The following is an 18,404-nucleotide window of genomic DNA, read 5'->3' as shown; positions in this document are numbered from 1 at the left end:
TTATTTTCTAGCAGAGCAGGTATAAGTGACCACATGTATGGAACTATTTTAACAGTGTCGAAGTGCTTTGTCATGTATGTAAATCAGCCTGTCTTTCCTATGAACATTTTCCCTGCTGACACGTGTATTCCCATTTCAGGACTTGCTCTATGTCCTGCCGACTCACATACAGGCAGCAAGAGCAGGCAACGCAATCCACGCCATCCTGCTCTATAGACGCAAACTGGACCGGGAGGAAATCAAACCAGTGAGCACAAACTGCTTTTTTAAAAAAAATTCTTTTAAAACAGCTTTATTGAGGTATTATTGATTTATTGCACATACTTGAAGTATATTTAATTTGTCAGTTCTGACATATACTGTATTTTGCTGTGTATAATGCACACTTTTTTGCCCAAAGTTGTGAGGGAAAAATAAGGATGCACATTTTACATGGGTAGCACTAATTCTGTATCTAGATAAATGTTTCTAATTCTTTTGTTTATGCTTATGAGTTAAAAGTGTAGCTCTAGAAATCAATAATGATATCCGTATGCAAAATAATGCCCTCGAATACGATAATCGGTTTTGAACTTATGAAGAACTTGCAACAATGAAGAGTTGTTGGCTTTCTAGGATGCGTAAATATCGTAAATTTGTTACCGGTACATAAAATTTCTTGTAGTACCTTGTATCTGTTCTTGTGTTTTGTAAGTATTTGTTACATAAAATTTCTGGTACCATAATGTTAAAAAATGAGTGCTACAATTCCTTTATAATGCAAAAAACAAATACCTAAATGTAAATGAATAAAAATTTGAATTAAAAAATTAAAATGAAAGATTTTTCCCCCCTGAAAGTTCAGGCCAAAAACGTGGGTGTGCATTATACACGGGAGCTTATTATACACAGCAAAATACAGTATACACACACACACACACCCAGGAAGCCATCACCACCATCAAGATAGTGAACATATCCATCACCCCCAAAAGTTTCCTCGTGCCCCTTTGTGATATTTCCCTACCCTGTCCCCGTCCCTTTCTGTGCCCCTTCCCCATCAGTCACCCACCAGGTAACCTCTGATCTGCCTTCTGTCACTTTAGACCATTTTTCATTTTCCAAAGCTTTATATAGATGGAATCATACAGTGTGCTCTCTTGCGGTCTAGCTTCTTGCGCTCTGCATAATTATTCCGAGATTTAATTCTCCTGCGTGTCCTACGTGGACATCCGTCTGATGTACTTCAGTTCTGTAATTTGCCCCTGGAAGAAACTCTTAGTTAACTTTTGAAGGAAAATAATTTAGCTGGTGAACAGCTCAAGAGAAACAAGACATTTCTTTTGTAAATACCCCGTCGGTTTAAGTGTCAGTTTATACCTGACCGATGAGAGTGTGTCATCTAGGCAGTAACAACCTAGGAAGCTGTGCCCTGTCATGGTTCCGCAAGTCCTCAGTGAAACCTGGCGTCCAGGGAACGGCTGTTCTTTATGGAGACTGGGAAAAATTAAGTCAGATCACACTGTGTGCACAGAGCACAAATCCAGCATTTGAATGTGTGGCCTGAATGTGCTCCTTTTCTCCCCCCGTGGAATTTTTATTAGTCTGACACATTTTCCTGTCACAGATTCTTCTTTTGGGGTCCACAGTCCCACTCTGCTCTGCTCAGTGGGAGCGAATGTTCAACACGTCTCGGATCCCAGGAGAGGAAACCGGTGAGTGGCACGTCCTCAGGGTCCCTCTGGGAAGCGGCTCTTTTCCTCCTAATGTCAGCGTCAGGAGGTGGTGCGGGAAATGTCAAAGGCGATCACGGATTTGCTGTGACTGCCTGAGGTTTTCAAGGTTTCAGGCCTGAGAATGTTCCTTCTGTTGTTGACTTCCCTTTGTCTTTGTTGGGCCTTCCCGACTTCGTTTCTCTTGGGTTCAAGGCTACATTGTGTATTTTTGACTCCCTTGTCATAAATTAATTGACCAGATATGTGTGGATTTACCTGTGGGCTCTATTTTCTCTTCCACTGATCCAGTACCATACTATTTTGATTCTTGTAGTATTGTAATATAAGTCAGGAATTGTGATGCCTCCAGCTTTTGTCCTTTTCAAGATGGCTTTGGAGTCTTTGTGTTTCCACACAAAGTTTAGGATTGTTCTACTTGTGTGAAAAATGTCATTGGAATTTGATGGGAATTGCACTGAATCTATATATTGCTTTGGGTAGTATGGACCTTTTAATAATATTAATTCTTCTAAACCACGCACATGGACTATCTTTCCATTTATTTGTGTCGCCTTCAATTTCATCAGTGTCTCAGTTTTCAGTGCATAGATCTTATACCTCGTTGGTTAAACTGATTTCTAGGGGTTTTATTCTTTCCGAAGCAATTGTAGATGGATTGCTTTCTTAATCTCTCTTTGTGATAGTTGGTTATTAGTGTATAGAAACGCATATAATTTTGTATATTGATTTTGTATCCTGCTTTACTGAATTCGTTTATTATTTCTAACAGTTTTTTGGTGGAGTCGTTAGGGTTTTGTATATGTGATAGATATACCATGTTGTCTGTAGACAGTGACAGTTTTCGTTTCCAATTTGGATGCCTTTATCTTTTTAGTTTTGTTTTTGTTTTCGTTTTTTTTTTTTAAGGGGAACAGGACTTTATTGGGGAACAGTCTGTACTTCCAGGACTTTTTTCCAAGTGAAGTTGTTGTCCTTTCAGTCTTAGTTGTGGAGGGCGCAGCTCAGCTCCAGGTCCAGTTGGGTTGCTAGTTGCAGGGGGCACAGCCCACCATCCCTTGCAGGAATCGAGGAATCAAGCTGGCAACCTTGTGGTTGAGAGCCCACTGGCCCATGTGGGAATCAAACCTGCAGGAGTTAGGAGCACGGAGCTCCAACCGCCTGAGCCACCGGGCCGGCCCTGGATGCCTTTATCTTTTTCTTGCCCAGTTGCTCTGGCTAGGACTTCAGTTCTACGTTGAATAAAAGTGGTGAGAATATACCTCAACATAGTAAAGTCCACATGTGACAAGCCCATAGCTAACAGACTCATGGGGAAAAGCCGAAAGCTTTTCCTCTGAGACCAGGAACAAGTCTTTTCATCCTTGAGTATCCGTACGAGAGAACTAGCTCCATATCATAGATGAGAAGATGGGGGCTTAGCGAGGGCCAAGTCTTTGGCCTGAGACGATATGTCCAGTGAGCGGCCGAGCAGGGTCTGGAAGCCAGGCCTGCGTGCAGAGCTCTCAGCTCTGATGCTGCACTTAACCCTCTACGGACTCTCGAGAAACGGACTTATGAGCTGAGTAGAGGGACGCCGGGGTCGCAGCTGGTGCCCTTGAAAAGCCGGGGGTGACGTTCTCTCCTCCCTCTGACCTGTGCTTGTGGGTTTTATGTCTCGCCCCCCGCCCCCACCCCAGACACCATCCAGCACATAAGGGACAGCAAGCACATCGTCGTGTTCCACAGAGGGCGCTACTTCAAGGTCTGGCTGTACCACGACGGCCGGCTGCTGAAGCCCCGAGAGATTGAGCAGCAGATGCAGAGGATCTTGGACGACCCCTCGGAGCCTCAGGCTGGGGAGGAGAAGCTGGCGGCCCTCACTGCGGGAGAAAGGTGTGCAGCTCCCCGTGACACCGGTGGTGTCTGGGCTGTGGGGGTAGCACATGGCTCTCATCTTCCCCAGCAGCTTGCTGGAGGGCAGGCGTGTGTCCGAGGCCCCTGGGGACACGAGTGGGACGAGAACCCTCGTCAGCCTGGCTCTGTTCTGAGGGAGCAGGTCCCACCACCACCCTTGGGTCCCCTTGGGCATCTCTGTGTGTGACAGGCAGGCGTCTGTGTGCACAGGTACCAGAGCACATGACACAGAAGTAAGGAGTTAGGCTTTCTCACGGGGCTGCCTTATATTTAATTTAGGAAACAATGAGTTTAAACCAAGGACTGTGTCAGGGTTCATTTCCTGCCTTGTCTGCTGGTCATTGAGAGGCCTCTGTTTACCTGAGAACTGGGCTTGTGCAGATGCTGAGGGCAGACTGTCTTCGACCTCGGCTCAATATGTTTGGGGCTGGATAATTGTTTGGGGTTGGGGGACCATAGGATGCCAGCAGCAGTCCCCCACTTGTGACACGTGCAACTGTCTTCAGATTTGCCCAGTGTGGCCTGGGGGCTTAGGGTCCCTGGTTGAGAAGCCCTGAGGTACAGCAATGTGGCACCTGTTACAGCAGCACTGGGAGTCGGATGGGGAGTGGCCCTTCGGCAGAGAAGAGGAAAATGCCCATGGTGAGGGCACGCAGGGTGACAGAGGTGTCTGGGGGTGGGCCACCTGCCGGGGCAGCACAGCTTGCTGGGGACCCTGGGTCTTGAGGCAGGATGGGTCCCGTGTGCCCGACTACATTTGGCCTTGGTCCTGTGACTGGGTGCCAGTAAAGGGACCAGTTTAGGCTGGAGTGACCCAAGCAGACTTACGAGATGATTCTGGTCCTGAAAGCAGAAGGGGTCCCCCAGCAGTGAGGACGGGAAGCGGGTGCTATGAGTGGAAGGGGAGGCTTGTCCAAGAAACCAGGAGAATTCAGCGACCACTGGGGCATGAGTCCGTGCACAGCAGTGAGGAGTGTCCTGCAGAATGAGCCCCATGTCCCCAGTGCTGACTGAGAGTCAGCGGGGCCAAGGGTTGGGAGGGGGCGCCTGTGGACCATCTCAGCTGAGTGTTGGGGAGAGGAGAGGGTGGGAGACAGAGACCAGATGACCCTGGTCTGGAAGGGTGGACGGGCACAGGACCTGGGGAGGGCCGGGGTGAGGGGCCCCAGGAGTGATTAGAGGAAGCCATGGCTGGGGCGACCCTGGAGAAGTGGCTGTCACGTCAGCCCCGCTATCTCATGTAAGGTGGGATGGAAAAGAATCCCTTGAATTTGGCTCCTGGGGCACCCCACATCACAGGGTGTCTTGTGTCATTAGTTGCGTGGACTCGGGGCAGGCTGGCCTGGGCTTGAATCCTTCCCTGCTACAAAGCAGCTGTGATCTCATCTCTGTACCTCAGTCTTGCCATCTGAAAGATGGGAGTGGCAGTGTAGGTCTGTGAGCCAGTCCATGGACCAGACTGGGAGTGGAGCCTGGCACGAGGGGAGTGCTCACGCAGACTTGCTGTGACTTCCGCTGCTGGAACTTATTTAGGACTATCCCCATGAGGGGGCGCGGGGAGAAAGTTCTCTCTGTGATTCTGTGGCCCCCAGACAGCTGAGCTCAGGGGCCAGTGAGCATTTATTAAACAGTCACACAGCAGGCCCTGTGTTCCGGTCTGGAACGCATAACGAGATAATAGTCTCCTGTCCGCAGACCAAGCAGTCCAGCTGGCAGGCAGTCGGATAGAGAAAATCACAAGCGTGTGGTTTTCCTACAAAACTGAAAAACACTGTCATTTCAAATATCACGTGCAAGGAGCTGTCACCCCAGGGCTGTAGGTTTAACTGTATCGAATCCTTACTGCAGAGTGCCCTGGGCCAAGTGTCGTCAGGCCTATTTTGGACGTGGGAAAAATAAGCAGTCTCTCGACGCCGTGGAAAAGGCAGCATTCTTCGTGACATTAGATGAAACGGAACAGGGATATAAAAAGGAGGACCCGGATACGTCAATGGATAGCTATGCCAAGTCTCTACTGCATGGCAGGTGTTTTGACAGGTACTGTACTTGTTCTCTGAAAGACTAGTTTGCCTGTGAACTTGGAAGAAATGTTACATAAGGCTGACCCCAGCCACACGTTACCTCTGCTCTTAACATTTTCACTGCCATGTGCGTCTATAGTTGAATGATATTTCCATGCTGCCGACTGCGGCATTCGACTTTACCCCGCGAGCTCAGTGTTCCAGAAAGGACTTTTAGGAAAGCAGGTCTTTCTATATTTTTGTGTTTTTCAAGAATGAATAACAATAGGATATTTTTATACTTTAAAGTAATCACATATGTTAATAAAATGTAGCACCTTAACTGTATTTACTTAAAAATATAAATACTGCAATTATTTTCTGTGGATTTTTGACACATGTTGGAGAACAAACTTGAACTCAGCGATTGCAGTGAAAAGGTTAAGGAATCAGGCTAGCATAAAAATTCTCTTAATTCTCTTCTTGTCACCAAAAAACTCTCTCTCTCTCTCTCTCTCTCTCTCTCTCTCTCTCTCTCTCACACACACACACACACACACACACACACACACACACACACAGCTGAAGAAGCAGCAAATTTGAGATTCTTCCTCTCTGCATGACAACCTCTGTTTGGAGATGTTAATAAGGTGTGGCTGCAGGAGATGGTGGGCGGGGCCTGACCTGACTGTCACTCTGGCCTTGCTCACTGGTACCCTGAGGCTGTCCCAGGTCCTGGAGACACCTTTTCCTTAGCTGTAAAGTGAGGCCCTGCCTTCCTGTCAGGTTGGGGGCAGGGATTGCTGCGGTGTGGGCATGTGTCCGCCTAGCTTCCCGTTTCTCTGCAGTTGTCAAAAAGATGTCCTGTTCTTCTAGTCTCCGGTACATGAAAGCTTACCTTTGTGTCTGGAACAGGGAAGAAATGAAGGACTTGGGGTCCTGTGTGTGCTTTTATTATTTACTCCGTAGAGCTGTTCGAGGGGTGGGTGCAAAGTCAACGAACCCATCCACAACAACGTTTTCTTTTTGTCTTTTGAAACATTTACGTGACATAAACATTTTCGTTTCCCGCAGGTGGTTTGACAAGTCATTCACATTTATCGTCTTCAAAAACGGGAAAATGGGTCTGAATGCTGAGCACTCCTGGGCGGATGCACCCATCGTTGGCCACCTGTGGGAGGTGAGTGTCTGCAGGTTTGATTCGCAGGAAGAAAGGGCTGGTAGAGCCCCAGGCCGCACAGTGACTGCAGTTTCGTAATATTTGTCTGGTTACATAATGAGAATTTTCAGCACTTGCTGGCACTGCACGTAAACTTAAATGACTAAGCAGACGGTGTTTGTGTCTTCATTTCCTGAAACTTAGCTTCTTGAATAGAAACACATGCGATACCACCTCATGATGGAATCCCGGAATCAAGTGGCAGTTGCTGTGATGCAGTGACTTCAGGGCAGAACCGGAGCTCAGTTTATTCTGGAAGAAACCCTCCCTTCTTTGCTGTATTTTCTTAATCTCCATGTTTAGACCAAGTAGAAGCAAGCACATTGACATCCTGGTTTATAACAATGCAGCACGCCCTTTCCCAGGTCATTTCATTCTTAAAATTACCACGTTGTTGAAAAACCACCAGCCCCCTGTCATCTTCTCCCTCCCCCCAGCTTTTTTTTTTTTTTAAACTACAATGTAGATTGGCCCTGGCACCTTTAAACTTTTAAAACTTCATGTCTCTCTGAACTTTTCCATGTTTGATATAAAACATTGAGTGGAGGTCTTATTTTCTTAACTCACCCATCGTGCTCTTGTTTAAAGAAATTGCTCGATTCCATGGTCGTCAGTCTCTGGACTTGACCCAGAGATTCTGTACTTTTGGTTTGATGAGACTTGAGGTAACGTTTTTGTTAAATCATCAGGCCCTCTGAGAGTCACAGTGCTTACAAAGACTGTATTCTTACAGTCTGTTTTGTTGTTTATTGCTCTCTCTCTTTTTTTATTAGTTTCAGGTGTACAAAACAATGTACTAGTTAGACATTTACACCCCTCACAAAGTGATAACCCTCTTCCCCCAGTCTACTACCCCTCTGACATCGTATACAGCTGTTACAGTTCCATTGACTCTATTCTCTATGCTGTATACTCCATATCCCGTGACTATGTATATATATATATTTAATTATAGTTGATCTTTAGTATTACTCAGTTTCAGCTTCAGGTGTACAGTGCAGTGATCAGGCATCTATATCATCCCTGAGGTGGTCTCCCTAATAAAACAAGTGCCCATCTGACACCCTACATAATCTTTACAACATTATTGATTGTAGTTTCCAAACTGTCTTTCATATCCCTGTGGCAATAGTGTGACTACTAATTTGTGCTTTCTAATCTTTTTACCTTCTCTCTCATCCCCACCCCCTGCCGTCTAACAACCATCAGTTTTTCCTCTGTATCTCTGAGATTATTTCTGTTTAGTTTGCCCATTTATTCTGTTCTTTAGATTCCACGTATAAGTGAGATCATATGGTATTTGTCTTTCTTCGTCTGACTTATTTCACTCAGCATAATGTTCTTTAGGTCCATCCATATCGTTGCAAATTCTTACCGTCTTTTTAGTTGCTGCTGCTCTGATAAATGGAGTGGAATAAATTGACCCTGAAGTCGCTGCACAGGTGGGAGATACCTGTCCATGACCTCTCTGCCCTTCACAAGGTGTGCATCCTGGGTTGGGCACCTGAAATGAAATCGTACCATACACTTGTGAAGACATCGTAATGCATTCCCCTCATTCTTTTTTCTTAAAGATTTTATGGAGGCTTTGCGTCTCAACGTTTCTTTTTAGAAGATTGTCCCTGTCCAATTAGAGCTAAACAGATTCTGGAGCATGTCATGCTTCCTCTTGCAGGCTCTTTGCGTGTGCTCTCACCTCTGTCCAGAACATTCTTTTCCCAGCCATTGGCCCCTTTCAGTCTCAACTTGACCCCACTTCCTCTAGGCAGTGACCTCCTCCCCCAGCCCTCTCTCAAGATTCGGTTAGGGGCTCCTGTGATTTTTTCCTGCACTTCTCCTGACTGTCTTAAACCTCTGGTTCGGTTCTTGACAAAACCTAACATGCCGTTCCTTTAGCCAATGGAAGTTTTCTAGGTGGGAAAAAGGATAAACAGGGAAAAAAACCAAAGTGCTCCAATCTTTTAAAACAGCAGTGTGGTCCCAAGACAGATACATGATAAAAGCAACCAGGTATCAAAAGGGCTCTTTGCCACCGGCCGTCGTTGTAATGCTGACAGAGGTGTAGGGTCTTTTCAGCTGCAATTCCAGCAACGATCAAAGCACCTTCTGCTCCTCTGGACAGGACAACAAGCCACTTTAGACCTCTTAGCGGAGCATAATGGTCCAAGCCTGTTAACACCCCATCCTGATAGGTGCATAAGAGTGAGTCTTCGGAAAAAGAGGAAGAATCTTCTTCACAGGCAGTCTGCATGCAGGGCTAATGTACCAAGTGGAGACGTCAGTGGGTGCTGACAGTCAGGCTTCTTAGCTACTCTGCATAAGAGGAGAGTACTGAGATTTAGTCTTAGAACAGGGTGACCAATTAGAAGTGCTGGTTTTAAGTGTTACTGCTCAGCCGACCAAGTGGCCTCTGACTCCAGGGACTGGACGCTCCCCACTTAGATGGGAACTGATCTCGTCACTTGTCACGGAGGCCTGTGCCCAATTGAAAGGGGACGGTGCAGCGATGCCATGCCAGTTAAAGACAAACCGAGTCACCTTGAATCCTGTTTGTTCTTGATGTAGTTCTGATGCTTAAATGTGCTGGACTCTTGCGGGGGCTCTGATGCCGAGCCGGTCAGATGCAAGCAGGCTGGCTCCTTCACGCACTCAGGTCTGCGTGGACCCCGAGTGTATGCGGCCCTCCCCACGCCTGCATCGCGGAGCCCCTATTCCTCTCACCATCCGACAGTGTCACCATCTGACCTTGGGTTGTTCCATTGCCTACCCCACTAGACTGTAAGCTCCCTGAGCACAAGGATTCCTTTTTTTTTAAGTTGTTTTATTTTTTTATTGAGAGAGAATTCACGTACCATAAAATTCACCCTCTTAAAGTATACAGTTCAGTGGGTTTTGTATATTCACAAGGTGGTTGTGCAGCCGTTGGTACCATCTCATTGCAGGATATTTTCATCACCCCCCAAAAGAAACTCCCCCATTTCCCCTTGTCCCAGCCCCTGGCAACCACCTATTTTGGCCATTTCCTAGAAACAGAATCATACGATGTGTGGTCTTTCGTGTTTGGCTCCTTCACTGAGCGCGTGTACAAGGTTCGTCCCTGTCGTGGTGCGTCAGAGCTTCACTCCTTTTCACGGCTGAGTAGTTAGTGTTTCTCTGTATGGACGGACCGCACTTTATCCATTCGTCCCTCGATGGACATTTGGGTTGTTTCCAGTTTTTGATTACTGTAAACAGTGCTTACGTGAACGTTTGTGCACGAGTTTTATGTGAACATAAGTTTTCTTTCTCTTGAGTGTAAACCCAGGATTGGAATTTCTGGGTCGTGTGGTCGTATTTAACTTTTTGAGAAAGGGTAGCAATTCTTGTCTGTTTGGTTCACCATTCTGCCCCTGGCACTCGGAAGAGATGCTGTCCCATCATAAGCGCTCGGTGAAGACCATTGAGTAAATGGTGGCACGACAGCATCCGTACCTGTGCTCAGGTCCTGGCCACTGAGGAGTGTCAGCTTGGACAAACTGCTGCGCCTGTCTCGGAAGCCCAGTTTCGTCATTTATACAATGGGAGTAATGGACCCGGCCTTAGGCTAGATGTGAATATTCCACAGGTGGCTCCCAGGGAATACTGGCCTGTGACCGGACCCGGAAGGAGGCTGCAAGTGGCACTAGCGCCTCTGCTCGAACCTGGCTTTGCTCCTATCAGCTGGCCAACTGTTACGCTTTTTCAGGTCTCTTTTCTCAGCTTGAAAGCAGCGATAAGAACTATCTTCTCTATGCAGAGGACCTGAAGTGCTAAGGTTGTAAGCACAGATCCTCGGGCTGGTGTGAAGTCTTGAGCACATCCCTGTAAAGAACAAGGAGGTGTCTCTTTTGGGAGGTCAAATGCGTTTTACGTAGCGCTATTAACGTAGTGTCTTCTCTGACTTGATATATGTATTCTTTTTTCTCGGCAGTATGTCATGGCCACTGACAGCTTTCAGCTGGGTTATTTGGAGGATGGACACTGCAAAGGTGACACCAACCCGAACATTCCATACCCCACTCGGCTCCAGTGGGACATTCCGGAGGAAGTAAGTCCCAATTACCCCAGTTGTTAATTACCTTGGGTGGGAATTTTCCAGATGCACTTCCTCACTGTCCACAGCTCACTTGACAACCATGAAGACTGGAATTTGTCCGCCTAAGGAATTTTTGCTGGGGCCATGGAGCTGATTACAGTTCCTGTTACCTTGGAAACCCCGGCAAATATTTCTTCTTCCATTTAAAGCTTGTAGCTAAGGTTGTCAGTGAGAGGTTTCCAGCTGAAACGTAGCTAGACATCACAATGAAAAAGTAAAAAGGAAAAAAAGAATCACTTCCTTTAGAGTTGAAATATTCTAAATCACTAAGTCATTTTTTTTTTTTCTCTTAGAGATTTTCAGATGTTGTCCATTTAGTACACACCCTTACAGGAAGAAATTTTAGGGTTGGAAGTACCAAATCCTAGCTCATGTAACCCAAGCAGGAATTCCTGGGGTCTAAAAAGTCTTTTTTTTTTTTTTAAATACATTTTCTTGGGGAATATTGGGGACCAGTGTGTTTCTCCAGGGCCCATCAGCTCGAAGTTGTCCTTCAATCTAGTTGTGGAGGGCGCAGCTCAGCTCCAAGTCCAGTCGCCGTTTTCAAGCTTAGTTGCAGGGGGCACAGCCCACCATCCCATGTGGGAATTGATGCAGCAACCTTGTTGTTGAGAGCTTGCGCTCTAACCAACTGAGCCACCTGGCTGCTCCTTTGGCAGCTCAGCAGCAGCTCGTTGTCTCAATCTAGTTGTGGAGGGCGCAGCTCACTGGCCCATGTGGGAATCGAACTGGCAACCCTGTTGTTCAGAGCTCGTGATCTATCCAACTGAGCCATCCGGCCGCCCCTCAAGAAGTCATTTTTGATGTAGAAAATAATGTGTCCAGTGTTTTAGTCTTACCCAGTTGTGTCTTTTCGTCCTGTGTCCCCAGGGCTGTTGTGTGTTCCTCTGAGAGGTGTAACCTCTGTCAGAGCACGTGAGCTTAGGGTCCTTGTAGGTGACCACGTCACTTACCATTTATTAAAAAAAATTTTTTTTAAATAAGTTTTTGGAGCAGTTTTGGTTTCACAGCAAAATTGAGGGGAAGGTGCCGAGATTTCCCAGGTACCGCGCCCCTCCCAGCTGGGACATGTGTTGCAGTCGATGGCCTGCACTGACACGTCATTGTCACCCGGAGCCCACAGTTTACACGAGGGTGCATCTTGGTGTTGGACATTCTATGTGTTTGGACAATTGTCTGAGGACACGTATCTACTATGACAGTGTCCTGCACTGTGTATCTCACGGCCTCAGAAATTCTCTGCGCCCCACGTGTTCACCCCTCCCCCAACCCTTAGCAACCACTGAGCTTTTCACTGTCTCCACAGTTTCGCCTTTTCCAGCATGTCCCTGAGGTAGTCACACATATGTGGCCCTTTTAGACTGGCTCCTCTCACTTAGTCACATGCATTTACGTTGCCTCCATGTCTCTCCATGGCTTGGGAGCTCTTTTCCATTGTAGGTTGGGGCACCGTCTATTTATTTTTTAAAACTGGTTCCTTGATCATTAATGTGTAACAACAATGGATTTTATAAAAGAAAACCAGTAGCCATTGGAAATGCCCTTTGGAGTCCCACCGAGAACCAGGAAGCCCCCGTGTCCTGCCTGTGTTCTGCCTGCTTGGGGCGCCCCACTGTTCCTCGAGGGGCAGCTCTCAGATACCCTTTCTGGAAAGAACGAAGAGGAAAACGTGACGCGTGCATTTCCAAGCAGCAACTCCATTAGCGACACTGAAAATGAGCTTGTGGTTTCCTGTACTGTGTGTGTCGTGACTTCCTCCCACTAAGCAAAATCTCTTTCTCCTTTTCTCCAGTGTCAAGAGATGATAGAGGCTTCCCTGAACAGCGCAAACCTTCTGGCCAACGATGTGGATTTCCATTCTTTTGCATTCGACACTTTTGGTAAAGGGCTGATCAAGAAATGCCAGACGAGCCCAGATGCTTTTGTGCAGCTTGCCCTCCAGCTGGCTCATTACCAGGTAAGAGCCACGAGCCTGGGTTTTTGTCAGGAGCGCTTTGGGGGTTCCTAACCACAGGCTCAGGGCTGTTTGCCCACTGGGTAGGGAAGGCGGAGACCCGCCGTGGGAGCGGGCGGCCGGTGGCACAGAAGCACAGCCCCGCTGGGTCTTGCTTCGTGGTCACTCGCGGGCAGTCGTAGCCCCCTGTATGACACAGGACGGGCGAGTCGGGAGGAGCAAAGTGAGATCGCATTGCTCTCCAAAGGGAAGATTTAAACCTTAAAATAAGCTTAGACTGCTGGAATTTGGTAAAGCGGAAATGCTTAGGGCCGTTGGCTGCTGTCTCTGATCTTTGACACCCCCTTCCATACAAGGGGACACTACCAGCCCCCTGGAGGTGCTCTGGGGCGGATGTTTCTGTCCCCCTTTCTCTCAGCGCCGTGTCACGTTTTGGCTTCCACGTGACAGACTCATTGGAGGAAGCAGCCTGGGCCCGTGGGGGGTCGTAAATGGAACTTCTGCCTGTCGGAGGGGACGTTCCACCCCAGGGAGGGTGGCTCTTGGGTTCCAGGGTCTGCAGAAGCCATGTGGCATTGGCTCAAGGTACACCCCTTTTGTAGTTGAAAACTTGTATTTTAAAACCCAAGCGCTGCGCACATGTGCCGTGTGTCATGTCCTTGTGACAACACTTGCCACCGTGTCCGAGTTTAGCTTTGTGCCAGGTCCTGTTCTGAGCGCTGTACACACAGGACTCTCACAGCCCCTGAGTGGGACACACCATCATTAGCCCATGTCACAGGTGTGAAAACCGAGGCGCAGAACAGTGTGGTGACCTGCCAGGGTGACGTGTATGTGGCAGGCCTGGATCCGGGCGGCAGCTGTGGAGGCCGCCCCTGGCCTGGATCTGTCGTTTGGCTCTTTGTCTGACAGTTAAGTGACTACAAGATAGAACGGGATTGAGGAATTGGATCGAGGGTTAATAAGCTTGATTTTTAAAATTGATTAAGCAAACTTTGTACCGAACTGTGCAGTATTACTAGGGTTGCAGAAGGAGGTGACCCTTCAGATACAGAGGAGATTTTCATAGTGGACACCAGGTTCATGAGGAGTACATTTGACAATCTTGATGGCGTGACCGTCTTCCGCGTCAGCACAAATTAGTAGGGCTGACCCAAGGCCAGGGAGAAGGCCCGAGAAGGGCGGCACCTGTGGGTAGAAGAGGGACGTCGGAGAGCTGCCCACTACAGCGAACCTGTGCAAGGCTGCTTTGCGGCTTTGGAGAGCACAGGAGAGTTCAGGAAGGAAGGGAGCTGCCCCATTGGTCCCCAGACCCAGCTGGGGACCCAGCGTCACTGGGGTCACGGTAACGAGGTGCTTGGAGACTACCCACTGCTGTGCTGTGCCTGGCAGGCAGCCCGAGCAGGACACTTACTATACGCAGCGGGTCAGGTACCCTGCGTGAGTCCGACAGCTCGCGGTGGCAGAGCTGGGGTCCTGGCAGGCTCGTTCTAGAACCCATGTCTTCAGCCGCTGCGATGCAGCTTCATCTGATGGAGACACAGGAAGAGAAAGCCATAGACCAGTTTTGCTCATGATTATAAATGCAGAGAACCTAAAAACAGCATTAGCAAAGAGTTTGCTGGTACAGGGCAAGTATAATCACCAGCAGCAGCTTATACGAGAGCAGAAGGGGGTGTGGTATTAGCAAATCCCATAAGACGCATAGAGTCAGTCGTATTACTGGATGAGAGAAGAAAGCAGACAGCCATTTTGACAGATACTATACAAGGCATTCAGGATATCACATCCGTTCGGTAACTCTTAGTCACAGGGGCTATTTTTTTACCGTGATAAATGCCACCAGGCGTCAGTAGCTAGTGTATGGCTTTAAAGGTGAGCGTGTGGAGGCAGCCCCATTAGAGCAAGAAGGGTGAGGTCGCCTCCAGCAGCCCCACTGGTCTCGAATGTCTTTCCTTGAGTGCAGTGAGGAGTGCAGGAGATTGGAGCCATGGGAAAGCTTTAAGGGGGAAGATGCCTGGTCAGGAGGAGGCCGGGTGCAGGATTATACAGAGGCACTCAGGAAGGCGGGAAGGCTGAGAGTCTTCACATAGCACTCAATCTATTAAAAATGGTCGATTTATTCAGTGGTCTACTAAAAATGTACATCACGTTCAGCCATTCAGAAGTTTTTAATGTGCTTAGTTGGGCACCAGCCCTGTTAGGGACATAGCTCTCTGTGGAGCTCACTTTCAGACCCATCTCTGACCAGCTGGACGTCCTACTCCAGCCCCCCCACCCCCACCCCCGTTGGCTCAGCAGACATCCAGATGTCCTACCTGGTCCTGGGGTCTGCTCCAGGCCTCGGAACCTTCTCTGTGCCTGGCACCCTTAGCCAGTTTGGGAAAGCCTTGGAGAACTCCTTCCCTGAATAACATTTGTAAAGCATAAAAGGAAATACACAGGTTAACTAGTTCATTAAAATGCAGATGTCAAGAGATTGAACATAAATCTGTGATGCAGTAAATATAATTCTTCATGCACTAATTTTGAGTAGCAGGTCTGATGGCTGCTGTCATTTTGAAGTAGCGATAAGCCTGGATGATATTTTGGGATATGTGCAAACAATCGCAATTTCATGTGAAAATAGCTATGATTTTCTATTCAAAGTCACAGGCTCTGCTCATAATTAGTGTGGTTTGTTGCCTGTGCTTCTAAATGCTATATTTCAGTTTGAGGTTAGAGAAAATTAAAATATCTGTATTTTTTTCCTTCTAAATTCGTACATCCCCAAAGTTAGTAACCATTGGTCTGGTCTCTGTGTAACTGTCCAGTCTTCTCTGACACCACTTTGGACCTCATTCACTCTGTTCTTGCCACACGGCCCTTTCTGCTGCTCTTGCGTATGCCAGGCTCATTCCTACCTCAGGACCTTTGCACTTGCTCTCCACTGGAAGTTGCTGTCTCCTGGACTGAGGTGTGATTGGTTAGGTTGCTCCTCCATCTCCTATTTGAAATAGCCCCCACCCCATCAGTCTCACTAACCCCACGTCATTTCTGTTCAGTGCACCTGTCACTACGTGACATGTCCATCTCTCCTGCTACAATGTTTGCTCCTTGAGGGTGGGGACACGTTTGCCACCGTGTTCCCAATGCCAGGAACAGGCCAGCCACAGAGAAAGAGGCATCAGTAAACATAAACGTAATGACTGATTGATGAAGACACTGGGCAGTGGTCATATAAATTTGAGTCTGTAGTCATTTGCTTCCTGCTTTTGGGTCATGTGTATTTTTCATTTGGAAACGAGTGGTGAACATGGCCCCCAGGTTCCCCCTCCCTGCACAGTTAGCCACAGGGCAGCTGTCGAAGCGTGTAGTAGGTCTATGTTCTCATACTGTGTGTGTTAATGTCTTTATAGACGTTGTCTTTTGACCCTGGTCGCTAGACCCTGGCGGTGTTTTGGTGGCGAGCGGCTGCGCTCCCGATGGCACCTGGTCGTGGCAGGTTAAGTGGGGCTGCAGGCAGAACTGGCTTGGCTCTGTAAGAGGCCTGAACACATTAATACCCAGTGCATTTGCCAGGAGGTTTCTAGATGCTCGTGTTGGCCACTGTGTGGGCATGCTGCATGATTGTGCTGGCCACTTACCCAGTGTGACAGTGGGAAGCTGACTTCCAGTACGTCATCGCCTCACAGCTCCTCAGTTGACCTTTATTAAATGACTAAAGGACCAATTTAAACTTTTTTCTGTTCTCCTTCTTTCGCCCCTCCCTACTGCTTCATAACGAGCCCCCTTGAAAACACCTGTAATAAGGGGGCCTGTAGGAAGCTCTCTGAAAGGCATGCCTGGTAAATAACTGGGACCCCTGCTTAGGAATAGGACACGGAGTTAGGACCCTCTGGGACCCCATCCAAGTGAAATGTAGTGACTGGTGTATCAGGACAAGCGTTCTGAGCTGGTGTGCTTTGTGCTGGGTGTTGGGGGCGTCTCTCCTGGATTGACTTAACAAGACTGGCCTGTCACAGGGCACCTTCTGTCACCCTGGGGTCCCCAGGGCCTGTACATCTGAATGCCCAGGGATGTCTGCTCAGGAAAAACTTGGGTCCATAAACTGCCACTTTTCCGTCCATGCTGGGAACCTGCTTGTCCTTGAGATAGCTGGTGGCCACGGGCAACCACCCAGGACAGACTGCAAGTGATTTCCTCCTATGGTGCATGTGGCTGGCTGCCACGTACTCCTCGGACAGGTCTCTGTCCTCACCTGCTGCTGTCATCTAGAGCCCTTGCTATGTGTCATCACCGCACCTCCAGGGTCTCAGCTTCAGGCCACCAGCTCTTCTGCCATTCTCGCCCCTTTCTAGTGTGGGCCTGATCAGGGCCTCCGCCCATCTTGCCTCCCTTTTCTCCTCTCTGGGCGTAGATTCCCCAACCTGTTGCCATTGTCCCTTACCGTGGCCCTGTGGCCCCCAGCACAGCAGAACCGCCCCCAGTTCAGTCTAACCCTCTGCCTGCTCAATCCTGCACCTGCGAAGCCGGCGGCGTGGCCAGAGGAAAACCCCAAGCCCCTGGCTCATCTCACTTGATTGACAAGTGCTGACTCTGGAGTCCCAAGGCACCCCCGTCTCTACGCCCCTAAATGCCCAATTCACCCCTCCCACTATGCCCAGCACCTCCTCGCCATCCTTACTCTTTTTTTTTTTTTTAAATTGAGGAATATTGGGGAACAGTGTGTTTCTCCAGGGCCCATCAGCTCCAAGTCATTGTCCTTCAATCCAGTTGTGGAGGGCGCAGCTCAGCTCCAAGTCCAGTTGCCGTTTTCAATCTTAATTGCAGGGGGTGCAGCCCACCATCCCATGCGGGAATTGAACCGACAACCTTGTTGAGAGCTCGCGCTCTAACTAACTGAGCCATCCGGCCGCCCTGGACATTCGTACCTGACCCCTCCCCTCTCGTGAAACCCTAGTCTCTCTACTGGATATTCTCACCATCATCCAGATATGATGGACTATCTCCTGCCAACACTTTATGTCTTAAATGATTTCCAACGGTTGCATGCAGACCTCGTTCTCTGTGTTCCTCCATAACCGTGTCCCCACTTGGGTCGGTGTGTGAAACTCGGGAAATTGTGCCGTGGCATCCGTTGCATCTGGAAGTGGAAACCTGGGTTACCCAGAAACTGACCCCTGGTCCTTTCCGAAGCTAACGACATCTCCATCTGCCTGCTGCATGACCCCCTATAAAAATGGACGATAACTAAAAACTAAAGCTGAGGATGAAGCCTGCTTTTCCTTGCTGACCTTAACCGATCCATCTTCTGTGTTTGAGTTCATTGGCATGCCTTGTAGGAAAATATTTTTCTTTTCCCAGGACATGGGCAAATTTTGCCTCACATATGAGGCCTCCATGACCCGGCTGTACCGAGAGGGGCGGACGGAGACGGTGCGCTCGTGTACCACGGAGTCCTGCAACTTCGTGCTCGCCATGTCGGACCCCACCCAGACGGTAAGCTGCCGCCGGGCTGCAGAAACAG

General features: G+C 48.5%; 1 protein-coding gene across 1 annotated transcript in view; it reads left to right on the top strand.

The window, feature by feature from the left end:
* The window catches only part of CPT1A (carnitine palmitoyltransferase 1A), a 57,016-nt gene that overhangs the window by 32,622 nt on the left and 5,990 nt on the right, over positions 1-18,404 (top strand). Inside the window, exons 8-15 of the mRNA XM_074336847.1 lie at positions 140-247; positions 1,607-1,694; positions 3,392-3,587; positions 5,457-5,645; positions 6,683-6,788; positions 10,777-10,893; positions 12,734-12,898; positions 18,242-18,376. Coding sequence (XP_074192948.1) covers positions 140-247; positions 1,607-1,694; positions 3,392-3,587; positions 5,457-5,645; positions 6,683-6,788; positions 10,777-10,893; positions 12,734-12,898; positions 18,242-18,376 — 1,104 coding nt within the window. The remainder of the gene's footprint in view (positions 1-139; positions 248-1,606; positions 1,695-3,391; positions 3,588-5,456; positions 5,646-6,682; positions 6,789-10,776; positions 10,894-12,733; positions 12,899-18,241; positions 18,377-18,404) is intronic.

This window comes from Rhinolophus sinicus, linkage group LG06 (assembly GCF_036562045.2).
Source record: "Rhinolophus sinicus isolate RSC01 linkage group LG06, ASM3656204v1, whole genome shotgun sequence".
NCBI classification, from domain to species: domain Eukaryota; kingdom Metazoa; phylum Chordata; class Mammalia; order Chiroptera; family Rhinolophidae; genus Rhinolophus; species Rhinolophus sinicus.
Note: the sequence above shows the minus strand (reverse complement) of the source record. Positions and strands in the feature narration are given on the sequence as shown.